The sequence below is a fragment of the Wolffia australiana genome, chromosome 10 (assembly GCF_029677425.1).
Source record: "Wolffia australiana isolate 7733 chromosome 10, ASM2967742v1".
Lineage (NCBI taxonomy): Eukaryota > Viridiplantae > Streptophyta > Magnoliopsida > Alismatales > Araceae > Wolffia > Wolffia australiana.
The window spans coordinates 8,670,560-8,697,794 of NC_135844.1; the positions used below are offsets into that span (position 1 = coordinate 8,670,560).

Here is a 27,235-nt window from a genome sequence, read left to right on the forward strand (position 1 = left end):
TGAATGAATCATTTGAATGAATCTACATATCTTTTACCCATGCTCATGACTGTCCATGATCTCGCTTGCATATCTGTTAATTTTTTTTATTTTTTAATGTATTTTATTGATTATTTGTTAGATAATTTTCCAATCCATGTTCCTCTTATGGTGACAAAAAATAGAGTAATGGAGTCTACATTTGGTACCACCCCGAGTTCGACTACTAGGGCTATGCCGGAAGTATTTGCTGAATACCTCAGGATAGAGGTTAATGACAACATATCTCAAAGCAAAAGATGCAATCGGTCCAGAATTTAGATGGATTTATTGAAATTAACTCGGAGAAGTAACAGTGTATGGTTTGTCAAGCACAAACCCCCCCCCCCTCTCCCCATAACATCATCATCAAGAGAAATAAAGATAAAAGCATGAACGTCTTTTGGAGACATCTGGAGAAAGCCCACCGGAAATTGCACGATGACATCAAGGGATGTCCGATGAAGCAGAGAAATCTTCTCCAATATGAATTGTAGTCCAATAATGTGTATCTGCGCGGCCTCACCATGGAGCCAACTAAGTAGGAATACGTTATGTTTATTTGCGACAATGATCTGCCTTAGAGACTTGTTAAGAAGAAGTTGTTCCAAAGACTATGGTTCTATGGGACACAACTGGTGGGGGAGGTCTCTGGTCCGGATGTTGTGAAAGCAATAGCGGAAAGGATGTATAAAGAAGTGCAGGGAAAATTGGTGGACATGTTTACTGATATCCACATTATCTTTCTTACTACAGATGCTTGGACATCCTGAAATAGCATCACCCTATTAGGTGTCAATGCCCATTGGGTCGACACCGACTGGAAGCTCTTTGAGCTACTTCTTGGTCTCCGACACATCAAAGGATCACATAGCGATGTAAACTTGGTGAGGATCATCATGGAAGTTGTGTACGAGTATGACATTGAGTGAAAGCTTTGTGCCATTACTACGGAAAATGCATTTAACAACAAAATGATGTTAGCCGCCATTGTGGATTCACTGAAGACCATGAATCCTCAATTCACTATGAAACGCCATGCGTTGTCCATGTCCTCAACCTCGTAGTCCAGGCCAGACTTAAGATTATTCGTAACCTAGAGGCTCCAAGGAGTAATACGCTATGCGTACAAGACTTTTGCACGAACAAAATGATAGACACCTATGAGCCATTCGAGTCACCCATGGATGATAATACATCAGCCTAACATGCACCTTTGGGAGCAGTTGTTGCTCGAGTGAGAGCCATCATCAATGTCATTCAGGATTCTATGAAACGAATGGAGAAATATGGTGACCTCTGCAAAATGTTTGAACTCCCAAATTCTAACAAAATAAAGGTTTACTTCCCAACACGTTGGAACTTCACTCTTTGAATGTTAGAGAATGCTCTTTCCAAGAGAGAAGTGCTTGACAATATGGGTTTAAGGTTCCTATTGACATCAACTTATGGACTACGACATTTCTAAAAAAGACTGGGAGATGCTTGGTGAATATGTGGGCATCCTCAGATCATTGTGTGATGATTATGTTTTTGTTTGTTCAACAAAGAAATTACTGATCACCGAAGTAACATCACTAGTCACTGACCTTACAATTCACCTTGAAGAATCTATGCAGAATTCAGTGCAGCTTTAGAATTAGAGCAGAGGAATCATTACAGACCGCCTGTTGTGATATGCATACTAAGCTGATGCAATACACAATCTTACTTTGGCACAATCAAAAATTTGATAATATGGCCACATTGGATCCATTTTAAAAAATAGAGGTAGTAGATCCGTCATGCTGCCAAAATGTGCTCTCTTATCTTGGCAGTCTGCTGAACTATACATCAGATTCAAATGCAACTGAATGTGACTCGGAGCAGGGAGAAGTGTTAGAAGGTTGACGCCCTGTACACTATGTAACCCCGATACGGTAGTATGTGCGACTGAGCCATCGTTAGCGACCACATTCAACACCCGAATAAGAGCTAGATAAGTATCTCAACATGCCATGCAGCGAAGAGGAGGATACTCTATTGAGCTGGTGGAAGGAGGTCAGCACGCAATACTTTCCAAATTTGTCCAAAATTGCGCTCCAGTTTCTTGTCATAAGCCCGACAAGCGCACTGATGGAACGACTTTCCCCAGCAATTGAGGCATCACCACATATCAAAGATCACAACTAGATGTAGAGAGTGTTGAGATGTTGATGATGTTACGAGCATGGTTTTGATGTCTAGACCAATGTCCCTCAAACTCTGATGATGACTACGATGATGATGACAATTTATGTTCTGGTAAGTTATGTTAAATCACTTTCGATAATTTGCACAGTTATGCTTTGTACTAATAATTTTTTCTACTCCATCTAATAGAGTAACGGAGGGGAACACCTAGAAGGGACTCTATGGGACATTGACACAACTTCAGATGCATCAAAAGCGGTGTCAAACTGTTCATCAAACTACTGGTTCTATTGCCACAATGATTCATGACTTTTTAATTTGTTTTCTTATTTCTGAATGTCTTCTTGTAGAAATACTTTTAGAATTTGAAAAGTACGCATAGCTTAATGTCTCTCTGAACATGTTTCTTAAAGGATTTCTCTCTTATATCGCTCTCTCTCTATTCCTGTGGATGTTGATTTGCCTAGTGCATCTTCTTCTTCAGAAGATTTTCTTCTTCTTGTGAAGATCTTACTCTTCTGTAGATCTTCTTCTTCCTGAGAAGATCTTCTTCTTTGGAAGATATTCTTATTCTTCTTCAGATGATCTTCTTCTTCTCATTTTTATATTCTTCTTAGTCTCTCCTAGATGAGTCTATGTTTGCTTCTCCACCACTAGTTCGAAGTCATCTGTGAAATATTATCCTGTGCAGATAAGAAAATATAATGGGTTCACTTCTCACTCTCTGAACTTAAAATACGCGGGTCTTGGATGGTGGCTGCTAAAAAATTGGGAGGTGGTCACCAAACTACAATTAGCACTCGCTCTTCATACATATTTCAGAAACTAAAGGAGGTTAATATCAAAGCTGAACCAAACTTATGGTTCGCTTTCAGTGATAGTAGATAGAGACCGGAGATGATGAGCGACATATCGCATCTTAATTTACCATACAATTTCATGATTGGTTTTCTTTTAGTCCGAAGCGGCACATGAATATGAGTGAATTAGCTTTCCTTAATTTATTTTCTAATCATGAGAAAACTAGGTTACCTGTGTCATCTGAGTTTACTGGAAAATCTAAATTCAAAAAATATTATAGGATAAATGATACAACAGTTTGGCCTAATTCCCGTCGCATAGTCTACACCTAATAATAGAATCCTTCTTCCGCTGGTGTTCTATATCAAATCCAATATATTCCTTTTCAAATCATGTATTTTAATTACTATACCATTCGAATATAACACTTTTATTTTTCTAATTTATTTTATGAATGGAAGTTATTTTGATCATCGTTGCCCTCTACTAAGGATTCTCAACGTGGGGAAAATAAAGTACATACCCTTCAAATTTGTATAAAAATATTAGGTGTTTTTATCTCACTAGATTCATAGTAATTTACTTGGAAGATTCATCATTACGTTATTTCTCTCATAACATAGACAGTGGCAGTGCTTGACTGAAACATTTGGCTTGCTCAAGAGTAGCTATGAATAGTGATTAGTATTCAACCTCAACATTTTACATCGATAACTTTAGGTTTCAATTAAAGTGCATCCAGCATCTAGACTTGATTGATACTTCTACTGTGATGACCTTCAGATAAATGTGTGCTTCTATTTCTAGTCGGAAAATTTTGACTATGTTTATCTATTTTGAAAAAAAAGTGTCTTTCTGTTCTTAACTGATAGAAACCTGTATCTGTATATTTTTAATGGGCACATGAAATTCATTAACGGATAGAAACCTCCATATTTAAATGCAATAAATTAAAATGTTGGACCATGATAGATCCTAAATTTAAATGTAATTAATTAAATTGGTCCTTCCTTTTTGTCCCTCGTCCAAGGCCTCAGAATGGGACGATTTTTTTGTCCAAGGATGAAAAACCGTCCCACTGTTTTGTCCACAAATGAAATCCCATCCCATCATTCATCTGACCTCACGAGCGGGATGATCTTTTCGTCCTTGGACGAAAAAACAGTCCCATCTGCTTCCCTGAACTATAGCTGGAATAATCAATATGCCCGTAATTGAGATGCCTATGAACATGTAATACTATTTTTTTATTAAAAAGTTACTCTGGCTTAAGGTAAGTGAACATGACCTGTAATAGTCAGATTAGGGTGCTAAACATACCGCATCTAGAGCATACTACATACAAGTGATCAGAAGGGAAGAGGCCCATATTGGGGTACTTTTCATGGATTCTTGATGTAACACGACGTGCTCGGCTTGTTGCGTGGCACGAGTAGAGTGATTATTTTGACTACATCCAATTACTAAAATGCAAGCAATTTTAAGAGAGAGAGTAAACGAGAAACTGCGTTGACCAGCCGATGTGAGACAAGGATCAGGTGTCAACACCAAAGGATCTGTGTGAAGACCGACGGAGTGGGGGACGAGGCACCGTCCGATGGCGTCCGTGCTATAGCCGATAACGAATTAGTCCAAAGACAGCCAAAGGTAGTACTATCAAGACATGGTGGCTAATCCTATCCGAAGTAACGAACTCTCACGGCAGGGGAGCAGTCGGAGACCAGCACTGGAACAGGTAATGATACTGTAAAATAAAGGGGAAGCGGGAAGAGAAGTAACCTGTGAGGGAGGCAGTAATCCGGTCCGTGAGTGACGAAGCACGACTGATAGCTGGGAGCAAATCGGGCAACTCCCCAGGAACTCCATTGAGCGAAGAAGTGGTAGACTCGATCGCTCCAGGGAAGGTAGATAAAGATCATCACAGTAGGCATTGGTCAATGACTAAGGACTTAGGGGCCGGAGTATCGTTCAGCCCTGAAGGAGAGAGTCGAGGAAGGAAGTTTTCTTCAGGGGAAAAGAAGGTGGAAGGGAGGGGGAAATCGGCGAGAGAAAAAAACTAGGAAAACAACATGCAAACGTTCTTGTCATTCAAAGAAACAGGTCTGACGAAAACAAAGCCCACCCCTTCCCTTTTATAGTGAAAGAAAAAAAAGGGGGTGGGGGGTCACGTGGTGCCCTGGTGGGCTTCTTTAGGGGAGAGGTCTTAGTGGGCCTTTCCCCTCCCCTAAGGATGACTTAAGGGAAAAAGGACCATACATGGCCTTTCTCCCTTTCAAAAGAGTAAACAAAAAAAACGCGACGTACTAACTAATGGGAAATGGGAGGAGAACCCGCGCACACGCAGGAGGGGGCCGTCCCCACAATTCGACAACAATAAAATTAAAGCGACGATGTGACGAGGAACATCTGTAAAACCCGCGAAGGTCCTCCAATAGACAACAGAACCTCACGAATACGAATAAAACAGCATGATGCGATCTTAAACCTGGTAGTGGAAGCTTGGATTCTTCGCGTCGGCTCGGGCTCCGCAATGAGTTTGACGACGAGTTGGGGTGTGCTCAATGGGATGGTCCTCCATCAATTCTGATATAAATGCAACAATATCATAACCAGACCTTATATGGATCATAATCTATATAATTAAACAGTTCATATTTCTTGCATTATAATGCAAGTGCAACATCTCGAGTTCTAGTACGTATAACTTAGTCAATATGGATTCATCTCGCGATGAGGGATACACATAGTTTACAGAGTGTGTAATCTGAGAGTTGATAAATATGTTCCTGATGAATTTGTCGAACCGAGCCAGCTGAAGAGTACGTAGAAACTGTTGATTGACAAGAGATACATACACCTTCCAATGTACGGAAAAAGGACCCATCCCTCAAAAATAGTTTATATTTCTTCAGCGTTTCAGAAAAAGAAAATGACAGTTAAATGATATAAGAGTTACTCTCTGACATATCACTTAGTTGGAGAATAATCAACATAACTCAACCACTGATATTGTTTTCTACTAAGTTTTTGTGTAAAATCTCAAGAAGCAGGAATGATCAATTTGATAAAAGCATTAATATGAGAACATTAGTACATAGTGTATTTTTATCTATCCCATTCCAAGTCATCTCTTCCAAACGATGTGTACTGAAGATCCTACTGATTGAATAAATAAATAATCTTGAATTCCTGGGAATTGAGGCCAGACGATCATAACAACATCGCTTTGTTTAGCCCCTTACAGATGATCATAACACCATGGTTGATAAATCAGACATTCACAACATTCAAGAATGTTGCATTATGAATGTTGAATTTGTAACACATTGAGACCATTTGGACAAAAAAAAGATTAAATAGTGTGATATTATGATGCTGAAGCGTCTCTGATCTGGATGGCCTATATTACTTGACAATGGCACATGAAAATGAGAATTACATGACAGAGTTATGCAGATGACGGAATTAGACTTGGAGGTTCAGTAAATGCAGATGTAGGACTCACTAGTGAGATCAGATGCAAGCTCATTGGCAGAAGAACCACATTAACGGCTTTTTGAGGCTCTAACACCCTACAACGATGAAATCATAAGAAGCCCGTTGTTCTCATCACTCTCCAAGTTCAAATTTCCAGCTCATTCTTCTATACACTCTATTAAAAAATTCGGACATATATTCGCATATTGGCACCGCATACAGCCTTATACGATGTGCAGTGCAAATTACTTGTGACATGTTCGATGTGCGATCTGAAGATCAAACTGAACCGCACATCGCAAGATTTTTACGCCGGTCGCACGGAACAACCTTCCCTATTCAAAACCGAACCCCATTTCTTAATCCAACTCGGAAGGCGTGTTGACACGGAGTAAAATCAGGTCGATTCAAGTCACAGCAACTTGTTCATAGTTTTTTAAAATCATAATTTGGTTAAGTTCCATACTGTTCCGAGTTATAAAATCACTGGGAAACTGTCCACACGTTTTTGCATATTTCAATCCTTACTAGCCGTGGGTCTATCACGAGCAGACGGATCAAGAGGAAGAAGATGGCTGGAGTTGTGCTCCGCACGAACGGGCTACTCCATCCGATTCCGGAGCTCATCGGGCTGTGCAGAGGCTTTCCTCTAATCTCGTCCAGGCCTTGCTCGAATCCATGGCAGAGGGGAAGATCCTACTCCTCGCGGATCAGTATGAGCCTGAAAGCCGGCATCGTGGGACTACCCAATGTCGGAAAATCGACCCTCTTCAATGCAGTCGTGCGTTCTCCTTCCCCGGATTAAAATTCTCCGCCAAAGATAATCTTTCTTAAACTGTGCAGTCTATTGTCAAGTTTTCAAAAAACTCGTGGCATGAGTTTTTGCTTCCTTCCCTAGGAATCTTTTAAGAAGTGAAAAAAATAACTTTTTCTGATGTTTAATTAGTGGCAATTTTTTGTTGGAAAACGCGATAGAGTGACACAATTTTCGGCAGGTTTGTTTAATTAGTGCAGGGGATAATAGACTGGGGAAATGGTGATTTTTGGTGTTTTTTTGATTGCTTCGCGTGAATTTTCAGGTTGAGAATGGAAAAGCTCAGGCGGCCAATTTTCCATTTTGCACAATTGAACCCAATGTTGGAATAGTCGCGGTGCCTGACCCACGGTTGAAGGTTTTGTCTGATTTAAGTAAATCCCAAAAAGCAGTGCCAGCTTCTATTGAGTTGGTGGACATCGCTGGGCTTGTGAAGGGAGCCAGCCAAGGGGAGGTACTTTAGACTGTAGTTTTCGTCTTTTCTCATCTTAGATTGATTTCTCTTAATAGGCATCTTTGTTTAGCGATTGATAATCAACAAATAATTTCTTTCTCATGTAGGGAGGATCATGGATGTCGGGTGATCTTCCCTCCTTCAAAAAAAATATATATTTTACCTTCTTTGCGAAGAATATATACTCGTCGTGGTCTGCTAATTCATTCCCCACTGTCACTCAACCAGTGCTTACCTAGGAAATTATGTTTATATAATAGGCACCTCAGTGGAAAAGTATTTTCTTAGTGCTTTTATCTGGTTCGACTTGTTAGGATTTATCTTTAGAATTCCTGATTTCATAAAAAATGTAAAGAACCCTTCCTAATTGCATTTAGGGGTTCTTCTTGTCACCCTGCTCTCACATCTCCCTTTCTCTCTTCTTTATCTAGCCCTATTCTTCGTGTCTTCCCCTACCCCTATGAAGTTGTACACAATACATGCGTAATATCAAAGGGTCAGGAATATCGTGCGTAATATCAAAGGGTCAGGGATTTCTCTGGTTCCTGGTACGTTATATCTTGTGACCTGTCCTGTTGACAGACTCTTAATCTGTGTTTCTTTATTTTCAAATTTTCAGGGGCTGGGAAATAAGTTTCTTTCACATATCCGTGAAGTTGATTCTATCCTCCAGGTTAGCTGTGTAGAAATTGGAACGTCCTGAGCCCATATTTTTTTTGTCTGCATCAACCTGTTCTGGGTCCCTTTCAATTAATGTCAACCTGTTCTGGGGTTTCTGTTCAAATCATATTCTTAATATCTACATTTTGTCAGGTGGTTCGTTGTTTTGAAGATAAAGATATTGTCCACGTCAATGGCAAAGTTGATCCCAAGTCTGATATTGATGTCATTAATTTGGAATTGATATTTTCAGATCTTGATCAGGTATATATCAGGAATCCTTTACTCTTGCCGCGTGCAATTACCTTGAGATCAAGATGTTCAACAAAATGCATACTTGTTCAAAGATAATAAACTATGGTCATTGATATACCAGGCTACGATACTGTGTAGTGGTGAATAATGCAATGTCATAAGATTATTGCGACTGTAATATCGGTTCAAGTTGGATGTTCTGTTTATTCTATCCTTGTGGATGATATTTTTGATTCAGTCCTTTTAAAAAGTTTAGATTGAAAAAAGGCTAGAAAGGCTCAAAAAAAGCAAACCGAAGGATGGCCAATCCAAGCTGAAGGTATGGCTTCGGTTAGAAGCATGCTAATCATCAAGTGAAAACTGCCCGTAATCAATATATACTGATGTCCCACTTTCTTTATTTAACACAGGAGGAAGCAGAAAAATCTGCACTTGAAAGAATTCAGAAGTCTCTTATGGATGGAAAACCTGCAAGATCCGTCCCCTTATCAGATTTTGAAAAGGAATCTGTGCGTCAGCTCTGCTTACTAACCATGAAACCTGTCATATATGTGGCCAATGTTGCTGAATCAGATTTAGCGTCTCCTGCCGTTAACCCTTATGTCAGACAAGTGATGGATCTTGCCTTGGACTTGCAATGCGGTATGGTCATAGTCTCGGCGCAGGTTCGTCCTTCATAATTGAGATAGCTCTAAAATGGTTAATTCGTAAAACATAATCGTCAAAATAATGGCCTCCTCAAAATACGGAAGGAGAGCCGAATATTATGGGGAGAACGAGAGAAATTAACCAAATTAGAAAAGGGATGTGGGAGATATCTTCACTATGACTGCTAATTCTCTGGATTGAGTGTTTATGTGTCACAACTTATTGAGTAGGTAATGATTTTTTTATTCAGAGTACTTTGCTAGGAATCTCTTTCCCGTATCAAAAGCATGGACAATACTTGCTAGGATTCTCTTGTGATGTTTTCAACACTTTAGGGATGCTGAAATAGGATAACTCATCTCATTGATGATGTGACTATCATTTATTGTCCTTTGCAACACGCTTTTGCAAATTATTCCATCCTTAATGCAGATCTTCCAAAATTTTATGATATGGTCGAAATTTGACTGTCAGGTTGAAGCTGAGCTCACTGAACTTCCATATGAAGAGAGAGAGGAGTATCTTAATACCCTTGGTGTTAACGAGGGTGGACTGGGAAATCTTATCAGAGAAACTTACAGCCTTTTGGGCTTGCGCACTTACTTTACGACTGGAGAGAAGGTTCTTTTGGGTTCTTTGCAGGACTTTTTTTATTTTTACCTTGAAATTTTAATAATTTTCAGAAGTCCAGCCTTTCGCTGACCACATCTTTACGTGTAGGAATCAAAAGCATGGACGATACTTGCAGGTATTTTCTGATTTATTTTAGCAATGATGCATCCCAACTGTTCTTTACTGTCTGTGCTTACCTCTTTTTCATATCAATGATCTGACGCACATACAGGCATGACAGCACCACAAGCAGCAGGAGTTATTCACTCGGATTTTGAGAAAGGTTTCATACGGGCAGAGACTGTAAGATTCCTTTTTTTTTCACATATGAATTAATATCTTGAAAGACACGAGCGAAAAATGAGAATTTGTTTATGTTATATCCGAGAAGACGCCCCTTTACCTTTCTCAATTAAAAAAAATTATGGTGCAGTGATATTTTACTATTTCTCCACATGCTTCGTATGATTTCAGATGGGAAGGAGGTGTGAGATGAATAACTTTAATATCAATTCTTGTCAAGCACTGCTCCATCAGTCTTTTCTTAGCCGTCGTCATTGACCTCAATGCTAAAGAAAAACACCTGAAAGCTGGTTTAAATTCCAGTTACATTAGTATGACCAATTGTAACAGCACTGTTGCGATGATGTTGAGACTTCCAAGAAACAGAAGATCAAGACCAATCCAATGATCGATAAAGCAAGGGAAGGAGAAGAGAGAAAGGAGAGAGGGTCGCTATTGTTGCCCCTGGAGTATGACCTCCACAGATCAATTAGAAACTGCCGTGGGTAATAGAGGTGGGAGAAGTTAGGTGAGGGAGATGAAATGTAAGGAAAGAAATGACGATGTTGATGACGAGAGGAAGAGACTTATGACTTATTCTTGAGAGATCCTTGTTACAATCCCCATGTATATCTGACGAAATCAAAGAATAGGACAAGGGAGAGAGAGAGAGAGAGAGGAGAACGGGAGAGATGGAAGACATAAAAGAGAAAAAGAGAGCGATCGTTGAACAAACCCTCAAAAACCCTGAAGAACTACTGATTCGGAAGTTCCTTTTTTCCTCTTTTTTTTTAAAAAAAGAGCTTCCTAATCAAGAGTTCTTGCCTCATGACAGCTGGATACAGCAACTCCCATAAAGAAACCTTAAGTACAATTGATTCACATATGTGTTACGAATTTGTTACTTTCCCACCAAAAGCTCAGTCTCTGACTGAGCCTAGTTGACCAGGTGTTGTTATCCTTATCAGGACTCTCACAGTCTTGCTTCCCTGAATTTATAGCAGTCTAGTGTTGCTGACCTGGCCCTCCTTGGGCTTATAAAATGGTCTTGAAATGGCACCGGGCCGGTGTTTGGCATAATAATGGTCCTGTATCATATCAGCTTCTTATAAACTTCCTCATCTAACTCACCATGCAGCAAGACATTTTTGACATCAAACTGATTGAGGCACATTCAATAATTCTGTACCTCCCTTCGGCCCATCATGTACCTCATGCAGTATATGATGAACCAGCTGAGATGATCCCAGAATAACCAAACTGCCTTTCAATGTCAGAATTCCTTGCTGTAGGTTCAAACTTGAATCCGTTTTTGTTGTTTTCTTTTGAAAACATCTATCTTTTGTTGTTCCTTGATTGCCTTTGTAATTTTGGAAAGGTGGACCTAGGGGGTATCAATTGTGGTTGGTTGAGTATGACACAGCTGATGTGATGCTGTCCTGACTAATGTTCTGTGCGAGAGGCCATGACCTCCTTTGTTGCTGGCCCTATCTTGATATTGAATCTCAAAGTTTTAGCACAATAGCTTCAACAGGAGGCATCAAAACGGTGGAAGGAATTTGTTTGCCTAATTTTGAAAGTATTATGGAACTTAGTATGCGGGTAACAATTCTGAAGATGTTCCAAAGGAGTTTATTAGGTGAATTGAGAACACCTTACTCAGTTGCCTCCCCCCAAAAAATTTTTGGCACCTTACTCTGGATGGTCAGAGCTGTTGTTTTTCCAAAATCTGCCCCATTTTCCTCTCGGAAACTCCATTCTGTTGTGGGGTATAAGGGCATGCGCCCTCTAATCACTCTAAGGATTCAGCTGAAATCCAGAATTTTTGGATGTACAACATTTTTTCGTGAACAAAGGTTGGTGGATAAACTTAGTCCAAGATCTGTGCTATGTGGGCTTGTGGGCTATTCACAAGTGAAGAAGAGATACAAGTGCTTTGACCCAAAGACTAGAAAGTTCTTTATATCTGTGATGTGACGTTTGATGAAAAAGAGAGGTTCTTTAAAAGTGAAGAAGAGACACCAAACAATAAATAAGTGGTAATTGGGAGAGAAATGATGCTGGAGCTGATGGTGAGTTCCCAATAGAAACAGTTGGAACATAATCAAATGAACTTGTGTCTGAAAAATGAGTAACCGACAGTAGGACTCAGAACATGTGAAGTTGCAGAGGAGACTATTTTCCAAAGGTTGGCCAATTGCACTAAGGGAAAACAAACATGCACTCAGGGAACAAAATATACGTTGAAAGTAATAAAGCTGATGTGTGTGTGGAAAGGTATAGTACCAGACTGGTAGTTAAAAGGTATACTCAATGTTATGGAATTGACTATGACGAGACCTTTGCACCAGTGTCAAAGATAAATACTGTGTGTGTTCATTGAAATATCAGCACATCTTGAATGCATCAGTATGATGTGAAGAATGCCTTTGTACATGGTGACTTGGAGCTTCCCCCAGGTTATTATCCTCAACTATCTGGTTCTAAATTTTAGAAATTAAGGAAAACTCTATATGATCTCTTGCAGTCTCTCAGGGCATGAACTCTTGGAGGAAATCCAGTTACATGGAGGTGCAAGAAACAACCTGTTGTAGCCTTATCTAGTGCAGATGCCATATATGGAACACTGAAAGTGGCCGTATATGGCTACAAGTTATTCTTGATGATCTTCGAGTACATTGCAGACAACCCAATATGTTATACTGTGACAGTGGATCGGGCATTAATTTAGCTCATCATTCAGTAAAAAGCACTTTGGAAATCAACAGGCATTTCATACGTGAAAAAATAGATCAAAAGATTATCCAGCTCCAGGATGTGTCCACCGCTCTACAATTGGCAGATGTACTCACCAAAGGCCTCCCTGGAAGCATCTTTCAGAAACACATGTCCAAGCTCAGAGTTAGAAGTATCTACCTACCATCTTGAGGGGGCGGGTGTTGGCTAACAAATGACTACCCCTATTTACTTTCATATGCTGTATATTTTCTGTTTTTTGTACTCCATTATAGCGGTACTGGGTGTACTTAGGGCTAAATGAAGCTTTTTCTACTGTTTCATCTTCCACCTATTCCCTAGGGCTCCAGCCCTCCAGATTCTACACTGTCGATGAATCATTTGAACAAATTCACGTATGGCGGTGGGAACTGATTTAGTTTTCATGAAAATAATCCAATTGAAGTATGGAAATGGAACACTACTGCAGAATGAACTGGAGACTTTGGGTTGTACTGAGTCGTACAGCAGCAGGACGACAGTAGATGACTTATTACAGCAGCTGCAATGCCAAGATGGAGAAGTCAGCAATGCCGTCTGGTTGTTCTGCCAAAGCCAATGCACAGAAACCTCCAGCAGGGCTTACTTTTAATTTGCGTAGAGCATCTTTTAATTTGATCCACAGACTTTTCATCTCTTTCATCATTCAATGGCTTCTAGAAGAAACCAATTAGTGGAACCAATTTTAATTGCTAGTTCACAAATTATGTTCATTTTAGATGAATTATTTTCTGCCAATTGAAGTGTCGTTGTTCACCTGTAGTCTTTAACTGTGGATGTATCTTAACCAGGTGGCTTATGATGATTTTGTCAACGCTGGTTCTTTGTCTGCAGCCAGGGAGAAGGGACTTGTAAGTTTCATGGATTATGCATTTAAATTTTAATGGTTTCGCTCATTCCCTCTTATGCTTTTCTGCATCCTGTATGATTAACAAGATTTTATTATGTTTGATGTATTGACTGTGCATCTCTGTTGAGTTTCAGCTAAGGTCTGAGGGAAAAGAATACATTGTTCAAGAAGGGGACGTCATGCTCTTTAGGTTTAACGTCTAGAAAGATATGGATATGAGAAAACTGTTGAGGCACAAAGGCATGTGATTTTGTATCGACATGTGTAAACGATTGTAATGTGACTATTCATCATAATGATTGAGATAAATGATTCATTACCGACTTTAAACGTGCACTCTTCAAATCCTTTCAATTTAGCGGTCTGAGTACTTTATTTCCTTTAGCCGTTTGAGTATACACATTTGAATTATTCTTTAGAGACTTACAAAATATGGTCAAAATTCTGTCTCAAGTTTATCTGAAGAATTTACAATACAGATCCACACCAAAGTTTTCTTAACTATAATTCCGCACTTAAACTTTAATTAGTATAAGTTGAGCAGACAGACACCTTTTGATATAGTCTCAGCACGGTAGCAAGAACAAAACTTGGCCTTGCATCTCATAAGAAATTCTCTAAGAGTTTGTATAGATGTTTGGCCCCTCTTTGCCAACGAATCTAAAAGTTTGTAATGAAAAACAGGTGTGAAGATCTTATCCCAACCTCGGGAACAAGTCCACAGTACCCATGTTTAGTCGGCCTGTTCGCTAGTTGGCCATTTGCGCCCACCCATGACTTGCACCGCGTTCGCTTTTGTGCCCAGCTGTGACTTGCATCACTGATATGCCACACTCGCTGGCAGGTCCTGCTCACTATCGACTCTTAGAACTCTCATACAAACAGTTGTGTACACACAAACACAACCCTAATGCACACTTGGTTCGTATCACCTGCTTGCTCGCTTTGTTCATGTCCCCTCCTTTCTTCCATGGTCTGCCTGCTTACACAGCTTGCTTGCCTGTCTGCTCTCAATTTTATCCTTTACACAGCTTGCTCGTGCATACCACACCAGCTTGACCTTCACATATCGATCTCTTTTTTGTCCATGTCTGTATCTCGTGCAAAGGACTCTTGCTTGCTTTCTGCCCCAATTGGCCACACAAAAAACCACATGGCCAAACACAATCACTCATTTCCTCATGTACACAAGTCACATCCAATTCCAATTTATGTATCCACATATTACATACCTAGAACTTCCACTGACCACCTACACAAAAAAAACATGCATATCAACAACACATCTACCCACACACTGAAAAACTAACAACACCATTCCACACATGCATCCATTCACATGTACACAACTAGATGAGCATAAACACATATAAAGACACATACGCAGCACACCTTCACAGCACACAAGACATAGACATAACTGCACACCACACCTCTCCAGAAAATCCACACACCCAACTCACATACCCCCAAAGATGCACTACCCCTCACCACAATCACAGCCCTAACATACCCACATAGACATAACTGCACACCACACCTCTCCAAAAAAATCCACACACCTGACACACATACCCCCAAGGATACATACCCCATACCACAATCACAACACCAACACGCCAACGTAGACATAACTACACCACAACTTTTAAAAAATCAATCCACACACGTACCTCATTCCAAAAACACATCCACACACATACCTTATACACAAATAATCACAAATAAAACCAACAAACACTCCTTACTGGAAACAAATACCCACACAAAGACACTGGGATAGAGGGGTAATGATATGGGGATAGAAGACTGACGGTGGATTGGATGTCACCATGAACTGGAGATGGAGTTGATGCCACCATCTAGTCAAGGGGGAGAGGAGTCAGTGGAATGGACATTGCATAGAGGAGTCAGCAGGATGGGCATTGCACAGAGTGGACAGTGGTAAGTCCAAATTTAGGAGTTTTATGTCGTTTCTATTCACACTTAACCAACACTATTTATGAAAATTTCCATTTAAAAACTCTATAATTATTATAGATCCGCAAAGAGGCAGAAATTTAATTTCAGAATTTTTCTCAAGCTTGGGATGAAAAAATTGATTTTAAAACTGAAATACTATTTCTGGAATTTTTCTGGATTTTAGGTAGTTTTTTTATATAATTTCCTATGATTTAAATTGAAGCAGAAATACAAAGAAAAACACTAAAAGTATTTTATTCTAATTTTCCTATTTTTTAGTAATAGAAATAAAAAATAAATATTTTTAGAATTTTCTGAAATTTAATTTACACCAAAAAACACTAGAAATATTACAAAACGAGAGTTAGAGATTTTTTTTATAATTATTTTTTATGTTAAAATCACTGTAAATGAGTTATATGAATTTTATAGATTTTTCCTAATTTGTTTCAAAATTTTAAAAATAGAAAATAGTATTTTCTAATTTTTATGATTTTTACTGATTTTTAAATGCTACAAATATATAATTTACCTGCTCTCCCAATCGCCGGCGGCGGTGGCAGACTGGATGGGCCAGCGGGCCTGGTGTGGCCCGTGTAGGGCTGGCCTTAGTGGGTCAGGCCATTAAAGTTCAGCCCAATTTGGCTAAGTCAAGACTTAACCAAATGGGCTAAGCCCTATTGGGCTTGACCCAATATGGTCAGGACTTGGCCGATTCGGCTAAGTCCTGCACAGGGCCACCCTGTACCCTGCAGTCGCATGTGCTGCCCGCGCGCGGACCGGTGGGCACAGGGCTGTCCCTGCCACACAAGCACCACACAGCACTGCGCGGCAGCGCATGGCGGCGGCTATGAGAGGGAAAATCTGAGTTTTGAAAGGATAAAAAGTGATATTTAAATGCGATTTTTTTGGGATTCGAAGTGAGAAATGCTTTAGGGTCTAGAGATAAATAGGAAGAGATTTTAGAGATATAAATAAACATTTTTAGAGAGAGAAGATCAAAATGAGAGGATTGAGAGAGAAAATGAAGGGATAGAGAGAGAAAATGAAGAAATGGTGTAAAGAGAGCTTGAGAGGGAATTTGAAGGTATAAATGAAGGAGATTTTTTATCAAATTTTGAGGGGGTGAACTAGGGATATGGATGGATGTCTAGAGATAGAAATAACCAATTCTAGGGAGAGAAAAGATCAAAATGAGGAGATAGAGAGAGAAAATGAAGAGAGAGTGTAGAAGGAGTTTGAGATAGAATTTGAAGGTACAAATGAAGAAGATTTTTATGAAATTTTTAGGGAAGTAACTAAGGATATGATTAAGTTATAGAGAGATAAATAATTTATTATAAAGAGATAAAGTAGAGAAAATGAGTGTTTAGAGTGAGAAAATGATGGATTTTAAGGGTAAATAGATGGATAATGAGGGGGAAAATAGAAATCTAAGTTCCTAAAACCTCAATGCAAGTTTACTAAGCCCTAAGTGCTTCCTGTCAAATCTTTATCCTTATATATTTCAGGATCAGGCATTTTTCAATGCAAACAAGAGATGAGATCAAGAGAAAACTTCAATAAACTTACATTAAGCAGGTTGAACAACCTAGATTCTGAAAAATGCCTTGTCCTGCTAGCCAACCACTTGCTTGAGCACATCCAAAAAGAGGGGAAATGAGGGAGAAAAATTCTATTTATACATTGGGGGAATTAATAAAATACCCTTTTGGGCATTTTCTATTCTCTTTTCTTGCCATTTTGCCTCTTTTTCTCCATTGGTTGAGAGCTTCCCCTTGTAATCTTTAGCTTCTTTCTTTATAAGGCTTTTGCGAACCCAATGGGCAGGTCAGGCAGTGGCCCATCTTCCTTCAATTTCTCTTTTGAAGGTCCACAACTCCACTTGATCCTTTCAAGCCCCTTTGTAGAATCACTAAGCTCCCAAAAATTTTCCAACTATTTAAGAGTTACCATCTTCTCATTCCTATAAATTTCTGCACATATGAAACTATAGAATACTCATCAGTCATACAATTGCTTGACTTCAAAGAAGTCAAGGAGTTTAGTGAAAAATAACCATAATGTGCAAAAATTAAAATTTATAGCTAATGATAGCATAATAAATTATAAATTAATAATACCAAAAACATCTAAAATGTATGAAAATATACATGCATTTATAATGTTATCAGACAGTGCCTTGAACTAGAAGCTGAGTGGACATCTAGTACAGAGAGAGGGAGAGATAGGGACCCAAATACTTTTCAGATTTACTTTGAGCCTGCCCTAATTAAATGAGGGCTTTCTTAATTAAAGGAAATATGAGTAGAGTGGGAAATGACTAAAACACCCTTATCAGGTAAATAAGACAAAAGAGCCCAGCATACAATGTGAATCATATTAATCCTACCTAGGAGTTTGTATATTCTCTTTATCTTTCCATCACCTATACTCAATGGCCTCATACACTGTGGCCAATCTGCATGTGTTTCCTTATTTGCTGTGTAAATTTGGATAATTCAACACAATTGAAAAAAACATTGTATGTTTGAGAATGTTTGAGACTGAGCCACAAACCTTGAACCCATTTTTCATGCTCACATGCCCAGACGCCATGTTGACCTATATTCGGGGGACACAAAATGGACTTAGCTGCTGCAACTTGATGAAAATCAGTTGTTTTCTTTGAAAACACAGGAGGGAAAGATAAATCTTCTCAAGCTTCTCATAAATCATATGCCTAGCATCTATAATGTCACTGATGCTTCCAATACCAGCTCCAATTGAAACACCCTGAACGTTTTCATTAAAAACATCATAAAACAATGAAGGAGATCTCACATTTGGTCTCAAATAGAAAACAGGAATACCGCGGATTCCGACTTCTCCACTCCGCTGGGTTTCCAATTGGCATGATTTAGAGTTTTTTCAGTTGCACACAACGCATATGCTATAAACCTGGCTATGGATCTATGATCCAAAAAAAAAAAAAAAAACCTACACATTATAATCGATTCACATTAAAACACATATGCACCCAATACATCAATCACCCACACAAGGGCATGCCCCCTTCATGTCAGTCACCCAAACACATAATGCATGCAAACGCACACAATGCATACACATCCCAACACAATCTCACCACAATCTCCACTGACATCCTCAAATACAATACACAATACATTCTATGTCTAGACGCAACCACCTATAAGCAAACACATAAAATGCTCACATATCCACGTACAAACCAATTCACCAGCACACATTGACCACACACACCCAACACATTGATGCATACCCTAGAACAAAAGCACACTCGCTCATACATACAAAAAAAATTGTATTCTTATCTCCATACTGTCTCAAGAACAACCCAACCTACACAAACACCAATTTTCACACCCAAATACATTAACAGGCCTCTGCTTACAAACACAGACATACCATCATACAATCACACAACCGCACTGGAATGCAAACCCTCTTCATGCATAAACCCACACAAACAAAAAACTTCTCATCGAGAAGATGAAATAACACATTTATAGATACCAAGTACTAGAATTCACAAACACTACACCAAAGGCATACAACACATAAATGCACACTAACACTCTCATACACAAAAAATTGTGCACATACAAACACCACGGCTAACGCACTCATACACAAAAACTTTGCACGCAACAGAACACCCAAGACATCCCATCCCAACATCAGCCCTTTAAAAACAAAAAAGGCACATAACACACACATATGCACACACTAATACATTCATCCACACCATTCCATTGACACAGACCCACCTACATGCACCAATACACATACACAACTGATAACATCAAATTAGATCAATAAAATTACAATTTTATACTTGTTATTTACCACATATTTTTATATTTGCACTAGCATTATTCACTGTTTAAGAATAAAATGAGAAAATATTTATTTATTTTTCTGAGCTCTATTTTTATGTATATTTTATTGCTTTTTTTTAAGACTAACCCCACTTGACTCCTTGGAGTCTAGTGGATTTCTCACATCTTCTTGTTCAAAAACAGGACTTAGGTAAATACAATGGTGGATTTGGGATACAAATGGGAGGAGAGCCCACTCTAGAAGAGACCCAATACACAAGAGCCCACTCTAGAAGCCCATTCAAACCGCCTTAAAGACTGTGCCAACTAAAGGCAAAAAGTGTGGAACTAACCCAAAAGTTGAATTTGAAAGGCCTATTTTCAAATCTGGAAAGGTGGGAACCTGGATCCATGCTAGAAATCAAGAAATCCTATCCCTCTAAACCCTTGGAATTAAATCCAATGGCTGGGAGAGTTAGGTATACTACTATTTATTCTTTTCTCCCCTCTCTTTGTATCTGATCTTGGATTTCTGCTCCCAACTTGTAGTGCATCACATTTCTTTGATTCATTCTTATTCTAGAAAAGTGTGTGTGAGAGAGTGATCAAGATTCTTGGAGAAAGAGCACCACTTGGCCCTTGGGGGAAGTGCCAACAAGATTTGTGTGATCTCTTGAATGTTTGGTTTGAATTTTATCACAATTTTATCTAGGTAGGGGGGTCACATTCCTCATGTAAAGATAGTGGTTTTTCAAATCGAAACTGTTTTCAAGAATCAGAGATTTCCTTGTTCGAGAGTTTGCCAAGTTTGTTGCTTTTATTTTAAGGGTTTGACAGATGTAATAGTTCACAAAAATAAGAGATTTCCCCCCGAGGGGGATTGAGAGGGTTCACGTCTATCTATCTTCTCTTTCCTTTCTCTTTTTTTATTGAAATTAAGATTTCTCGGTACTAAGGGACTTTATTACAACGCCGATGTGCTTTTCTCAAAACTGGAGTTTTTCATTCTAAATGAAGGATCCTACGTCAAAGTTTCTTTCACAACTTTTCCTTTATGGAAACCCATTACTCTTGTTTTCTTAAGGACTAAAGAATTTTTTATCAGAAGGATTAATTGGATGAACTTATGGATTACAAGAATTAATAGAGCTCCATTTTAGGAGTTCCAATGCCCGTTAAGACGAGGGGCTTTACTCTCTCTGGTTCTCCTCCGGAGATGGAGTTAGCTATTTAATTTTGTTTGAATTCAGATTGGAAAAGGTTTTTTCTTTCATGAGCAGAATCTAGCATATCCCAAAACAGAAGCTAGAGACAGGCACAATAGAGGGAAAAGCTAACCATAATCCTGTAAATAACATAGAGACTGGCCAACTTGTTCTTCGTCCAAACAAGACTATACAGTCAACTCCAAGATCACATCCGTATGGAGCCACCGTCCATCAATTGCCTTAAATTTTCCAAAAACCACCCTTTCTCAGCAGGAATAGGAAAAAACTGAGATAAACTAGGGAAGGTGAAATAACCCCGTAGGGTCTGGGCATCACCCGTTTATCAAATCTTGATATCCGCCCTTGTCTTGCTATCAGGTGTATTAAGCTAACCAAATTTTCATTCTCTTGAGAATCTAACCCCACTCATAATCACTAATTTATGCATCGCAGTGAATCTAGCATTCTAGACAAGGGCGAGTTAACTAGAATCTGGAACTTCTAGCTCTAGATGATCGGACAGGAAAGTTCAAGCTCAGCCCAATTCCATAGGATAGCGTAGACTTCAAGCTTTCCAATGCATCAAACGGCACTAAAAAATTCCTCCAGTAAAAAGTTACAGTGATTTTTGTCCACTACTTGTTTCTGCCGCAATTTCCTGGCCGGAAGTGCAGCTCAAGGTTTTATTTGTCCTTAAAGTTTATTTCTTGCCCTTAAAGTTTACCATTGTTTCAAATATTAGAGGTATTTATTTATTCATAATAGATAAGTTTGAGTTTTTAAGTGTTAAAATTCTTTTCTGCACTCATTAATTCCTCTAAATTAATGAAAAGTATATCTTTTAAAGTGTATTTTATGGCAAATTCTTTCAAAAACTTGTGACATACTTCTATAAAAAAAATAGAAGTTTTAACTGATAAACTCTATGAGGGTTAATCATTATAGTGTTTTTATTTCGGTTTAAAAAATATTTTTTGAAAAATACTTACTCACTATAATATGGCTATTTATTTATGAGTAGGCTTGTATCTACATGAAATGAGGATTAGAAATTTAATTGGCTTTAATAGTGAAGATGGTGGTGAGAAGGGATACTTATATGGTACGTGCTAGAGAGAATTGGGAAACACTTAGATTGAAAGGTGAAAGTGCATATTTATAAAGAATCTGTATTATGAATATCAATGAGGAAGATATAATATATATACATCATGAGAGAATTAGAAAGAAAGATAATAATGTCGGAGTGAAGGAATGATGATTGGATGAGAAGAGTGATATAGATGTACAGATAAATATATGCATATATAGATGAAAAGTGGTGGAAGGATGAGTAAATATGATACGGAAGGGCTTATGAAGTGATTTGATGGAAGAAAAGGGAAGTTATGAAAAAATAAAACATGTAAGGCAAGGAAACACACCTTAGGTCCTTATGTTCCACCAGGAACAAGGTATTTTCCAGATACAGGTGAGCTCCTCCTCAATCAGCCAAGAACCCCAACAACACCTTGATGGCATAAAAGGATTTTACATCATGCATTTTTCATTCGGCCAAATCTCCTTGCACACTAAAAAAATAAAAAATAAAACATACCAGCTCATCATTGGCTATTATGAAATATCCATTCAATTTTATTTATGCCCAATAATTGAGAAAAATAAGTTCGATGAGCCACACATATGTAGGGAAATAAATGGGTATGTTTTTACCTTTGGGTTACTAGACCTTTGACTGTTGTTCTAAGAAGACTATGCTGTTTAGGTACCACATATAATTATACAGAAATGACAGGGAAGATTGTGAAACTAATATTAGAACTTGTAGAAGTGATGATGAATGGGACCGATGAATATAATTTTAGAAAAGTACAATATATTTTTTAAATAAGTATAGTAAATGGTATCAACATCTTTCAACCATCTGTTTTTTCTGGTTAGAACACATCCATTAGTTCATTCCAAACAGATTCATTCACCTTTTTATTTCATAGAAAGTTGTAAAACCCATGGATTAAGGAAGAGATTATCTAATTATATAAAGATTATTTGGGTGATGTACATTACGAAAATAAAAATCCCTAGCACGTATTATTGTCAAGTGTCAAAATTAATATGTGGAATTTGCAACATACTTGTGGGCCACAATTAATGTTTTAAAGAAATTAATATTATGGAAGTTTACGAAAGTAAAAGTGCATAATACAATTAATATTTTTTATATATAATAGAAATAGTTAGTAAAGGAATAATAAATCTGACGGTTTAATAATAAGGGGAGAGTGTAAGATATTAGTGGAAGGGTTATTTTAGATTTAGAATTAAGATACAGGAGTAAGGATACTAAGCTTAGCATGATATTTAATTATAATGATTATTTATTTTGATTGATATTAAAATTCTATATAGGATAGGATAGAGAAATATAGTAGTAATGACGGATATAACGAATTATTAATTTTGGGAAATTCAACAATTTTTCAGGAGAATGTTGCAAAAATTTTAATTAAGTTCTTCCCCGCCTTTTGGTGCTTCAATAAGTTTATTTAACCAATATTTATATTATTAAATAAAGTGAAGATTTGAATTAAGTAATTTACCTGTATGGTTAAATGTGAATTATAAATTTTTGAGAATTCAACAACCTTTTAGGAGAATGTCGCAAAAATATTTAATAAAAATAAATTCTCCCCCACTTTTTGGTGCTTCGACATGGTTCGTGGAACAAATATTTATAATACTAAATAAAGTGCCCATTTGAACTATGTACTTTACTTGTTTGGTTAAGTGTGAATTATTAATTTAGGGAAATTCAACAATTTTTCATGAAAATGTTTCAAAATTCAATAAATAAAAATATAAAATTATATACATGGTCAAGTCTAAATTTTTAACAAAATTCACTAACTATATAGGACAGTGGTGCAAAGTTTTAAACAAAGGAGGTTCTGTCAAAAACACGCCCTTCCCCTAGGAATTTGCCCATTGCTCTGTCAGAGGTTTGTGCTTACTTGGTCATCACCTGCGTAGCGAAAGTTGAGAAATAAATAACGATGATTACATAAAAAATGGCAAAAATGTAGTTCATGTACTTGATGTGTACCTCGAGCACATGTGGCCACACCATCTTGTCCATTGTCACCATCCAAATCTAACTCAATGTAAGTGTACCATCGTTTATTGTCCGCACAGAGCCAACACTCTACAATGATGAGTGTTTTGATGCTTATCGGCAACAGAAGTGATCTCTTGTATGTGACAGTAGTGTTGCCCACCGAGAACATGCGCTCGCCAGGAGTGCTTGTCGCACATACCGACAACAACTCCCTCGTAATGGCTGCAAGTAAGGGAAAACGCTTCGCCCCTGTGCTGGCCCACCAGGATAGTGGTGTGAACACTCCCTCATTAGGCACGACCTCCGTTAGGTATTGGTTGAACTCATCCCACGTCTACCTCATTGGCGCACGTGACGGTTGGACTTTCCGCATAATGCACTGAAGCCAAAAGTTCAACTCTTTACCTCTTGAGTATCCCTCTTCAGCGTCCCCTCTCGGTCCACGCCTCGGTGAGTCACATGGTAACAAGGACCGTACGTATGCGATGGTTGCTTCTCGGACGCGCGGACGAAGCATTGACCCTTTGTGGAATGGATCCACCAATGCTGCGGCTGTGATTGCCTCATTCGCCCACAAGATCTCTGCATACTATGCAAGCTTGTAATGCATCGCCTTACACGCTTGCGCCATGTTGGAACGATCTCCTTCATGCAACCGTCCTACACCTGTGAAGAAATTGACATCTTTGATTTGCTCTACCACTTCCTCCATGTGTTCCTTGAAGCCGTCTATGTGATATAATACATCACAAATCGCCAGCATCACTATCTTGCAAACATGGTCGGTGGATACGGCGAAACGTCCAAGGATGCGACAAAAATCTTTCACCAATTCCACTCGTACTTCGACATCTTTTTTGCCATCCCCTTTCGGCCAAAAGCCTTCGACACTTCATCAATTACATCACGCTTCTTCATGGCGGCCGCTAACATAGCGTAAGTGCTGCTCCACTGGGTCGGACAGTCTAAGACGACCATGTTGGAGTCCTCGACTTCGGGGTTGTCTTCACATGCCTTTGCATAATGTTCTCTCCGTTGCATAGAGCTCCAAATACTGCGCACTAGTGTTTGCACCTTTGCAACTGCATAACCCAAACATGACGGCCGGCGTGCTCCATCATTGTCATTAAATGCTGATACAATATCTCCAAGTTCATTGTCCTGGTCGCTGTCGTACTGGTCTGTTGTCCTGGTCACGTCGCCTTCTTCGGGCTCTACAGCTTGGGCCGAAGGAATGCCGAAGCTTTTTATTGCTGCTAGCACAACAATGTTCAGAATGTGTGCAACACATGGGACGTGCCTTTTGGCGCTAAACATTAGGTTAACGATCTTTATCTTTCTTACATCAATGCCAACATCCTCTTATTCGTCGTGGCATTATCAATAGTCATGGCGTAGACCTGCTAGAAGAATTCTGTCTGCGGCCGAAGGTCAGCATTCACTGTCAAACTTATCTTATTAATTAAACTCGTGACATTACATGTGGCCAAAATTTGTGCAGGTAATGTCACGAGTTTAATTAATAAGATAAGTTTGACAGTGAATGCTGACCTTCGGCCGCAGACAGAATTCTTCTAGAGACTGGAGAACGATGGACGCCAATTTTTTCCCATCGTGCTTGCCGATAATTTCTCGAATGGCAGGTACCCGCTCTCGGTACACCCATTTGTCGTCCACCCAATGGACGGCGATACCTAGTAGTCCAGTACCGTTCTCAGCAGTCCACGCATCTGGAATGAGTGATACTCGGTCCAAGTTCTCCCATAGCTTCTTCACATCTTGTTTCATGCGACCATGCATTTGGATGGTCCACTGCTAAATGACCTTCGCACTTGTAGGATCCAAGTCGAGAAGTGTCGCGTAACGCCGCATCTCCTTGAACGCGACATTCTGAACAATGCTCCACGGTGAATAAGTCATGCATATAAACCGTGCAATGACATTCTTCATTTCCTCAAGCGTATGCCCTCTCATCGGCCCTTGTCGGCTTGGCTCTCCCTGTTGTTTGCTTTGCATTTTGTCGAATATACGCGGCTGATCAGGGTCTTCCAACACCTCGCCCTTAAGCTCCATGTGACGCGCAGGATGGCAAGCTTTGAATGTCACCAAAATATGTTGGTGCTTTTGTCGGCCTGCCGCTTTATCGCTTTTCTCTTATTGTGCGGGTTCATCTCCTGACACAGTAAGCATGCATACTATCCATCACCCATGTGTTGGAAGTAGTCAATGATGACTGAACGGTTGGAATGAGGGTGACTCTGTACAGCACGAGAAGTTCCCGCGTCCGTACGTTCTGGACCTATAGCTCCTGACCCAGATCTGTCTTGGGTTGGTGCACTGCCTCCGGGTGTGTTCATGGTTCTGATGGCATAATTTGGTAAGCAATGGTTGTTTAATATGACATCGCATGAAGATAACGCAACAGACAAACATAACATTGAGAGAGAATGACAGAAGCATGAAATTCACTGAGAGAGAATGACAGATAGGTGAATGCGAGAGGAGAGAGGGAGAGTTAGGGAGTAAGATAGAATGAGGGGAGAGAGGAAGAAATAGAGAATAAGAGTGTGAGAGAGAACGAGGGAGAATTAGGGAGTATGAGAGAATGAGAGGAGAGAGGAGAATAAGAGAATTGGAGAGATTGAGAGGAGAGAGGCAGAATTAGACGGTGGGAGAGAATGAGAGGAGAGAGGGAGAATCAGAGGTAAAAAAATAAAAAAGAAGAGAGAGTGATAGAAGAGAGGAGGAGAGATAGGCAGAATTAGAGAGTGGGAGAGAATGAGATGAGAGAGGCAGAATAAGAGAATTGGAGAGATTGAGAGGAGAGAGGCAGAATCAGAGGTAAAAAAGTAAGAAAGAAGAGCGAGTGATAGAAGAGAGGAGGAGAGAGAGGCAGAATTAGAGAGTGGGAGAGAATGAGAAGAGAGATGCAGAACTAGAGAGTGGGAGAGAATGAGAGGAGAGAGGGAGAATTAAAGGTAAAACAGTAAGAAAGAAGAGAGAGTGATAGAAGAGAGGAGAGGAGAGAGGCAGAATTAGAGAGTGGGAGAATTAGAGAGTGCGAGAGAATGAGATGAAAGAGGCAGAATTAGAGGGTGGGAGAGAATGAGAGGAGAGAGGGAGAATCAGAGGTAAAAAAGTAAGAAAGAAGAGCGAGTGATAGAAGAGAGGAGGAGAGAGAGGCAGAATTAGAGAGTGGGAGAGAATGAGAAGAGAGATGCAGAACTAGAGAGTGGGAGAGAATGAGAGGAGAGAGGGAGAATTAAAGGTAAAACAGTAAGAAAGAAGAG

At 39.2% G+C, this 27,235-nt stretch overlaps 1 protein-coding gene across 1 annotated transcript; it reads left to right on the forward strand.

Annotated features, from left to right (window-relative positions):
* The first annotated feature begins 6,974 nt into the window (after positions 1–6,974).
* On the forward strand, positions 6,975–14,148 carry LOC144708651 (GTP-binding protein-like protein). Its single transcript, XM_078582067.1, has 11 exons — positions 6,975–7,249; positions 7,548–7,736; positions 8,356–8,409; positions 8,550–8,660; positions 8,908–8,970; positions 9,062–9,316; positions 9,774–9,920; positions 10,020–10,047; positions 10,144–10,214; positions 13,760–13,819; positions 13,953–14,148. Exons 1-11 carry the CDS (start codon positions 7,040–7,042, stop codon positions 14,019–14,021), a joined length of 1,257 nt encoding a protein of 418 aa, XP_078438193.1. The 5' UTR covers positions 6,975–7,039; the 3' UTR covers positions 14,022–14,148.
* The last annotated feature ends 13,087 nt before the right edge of the window (positions 14,149–27,235 follow it).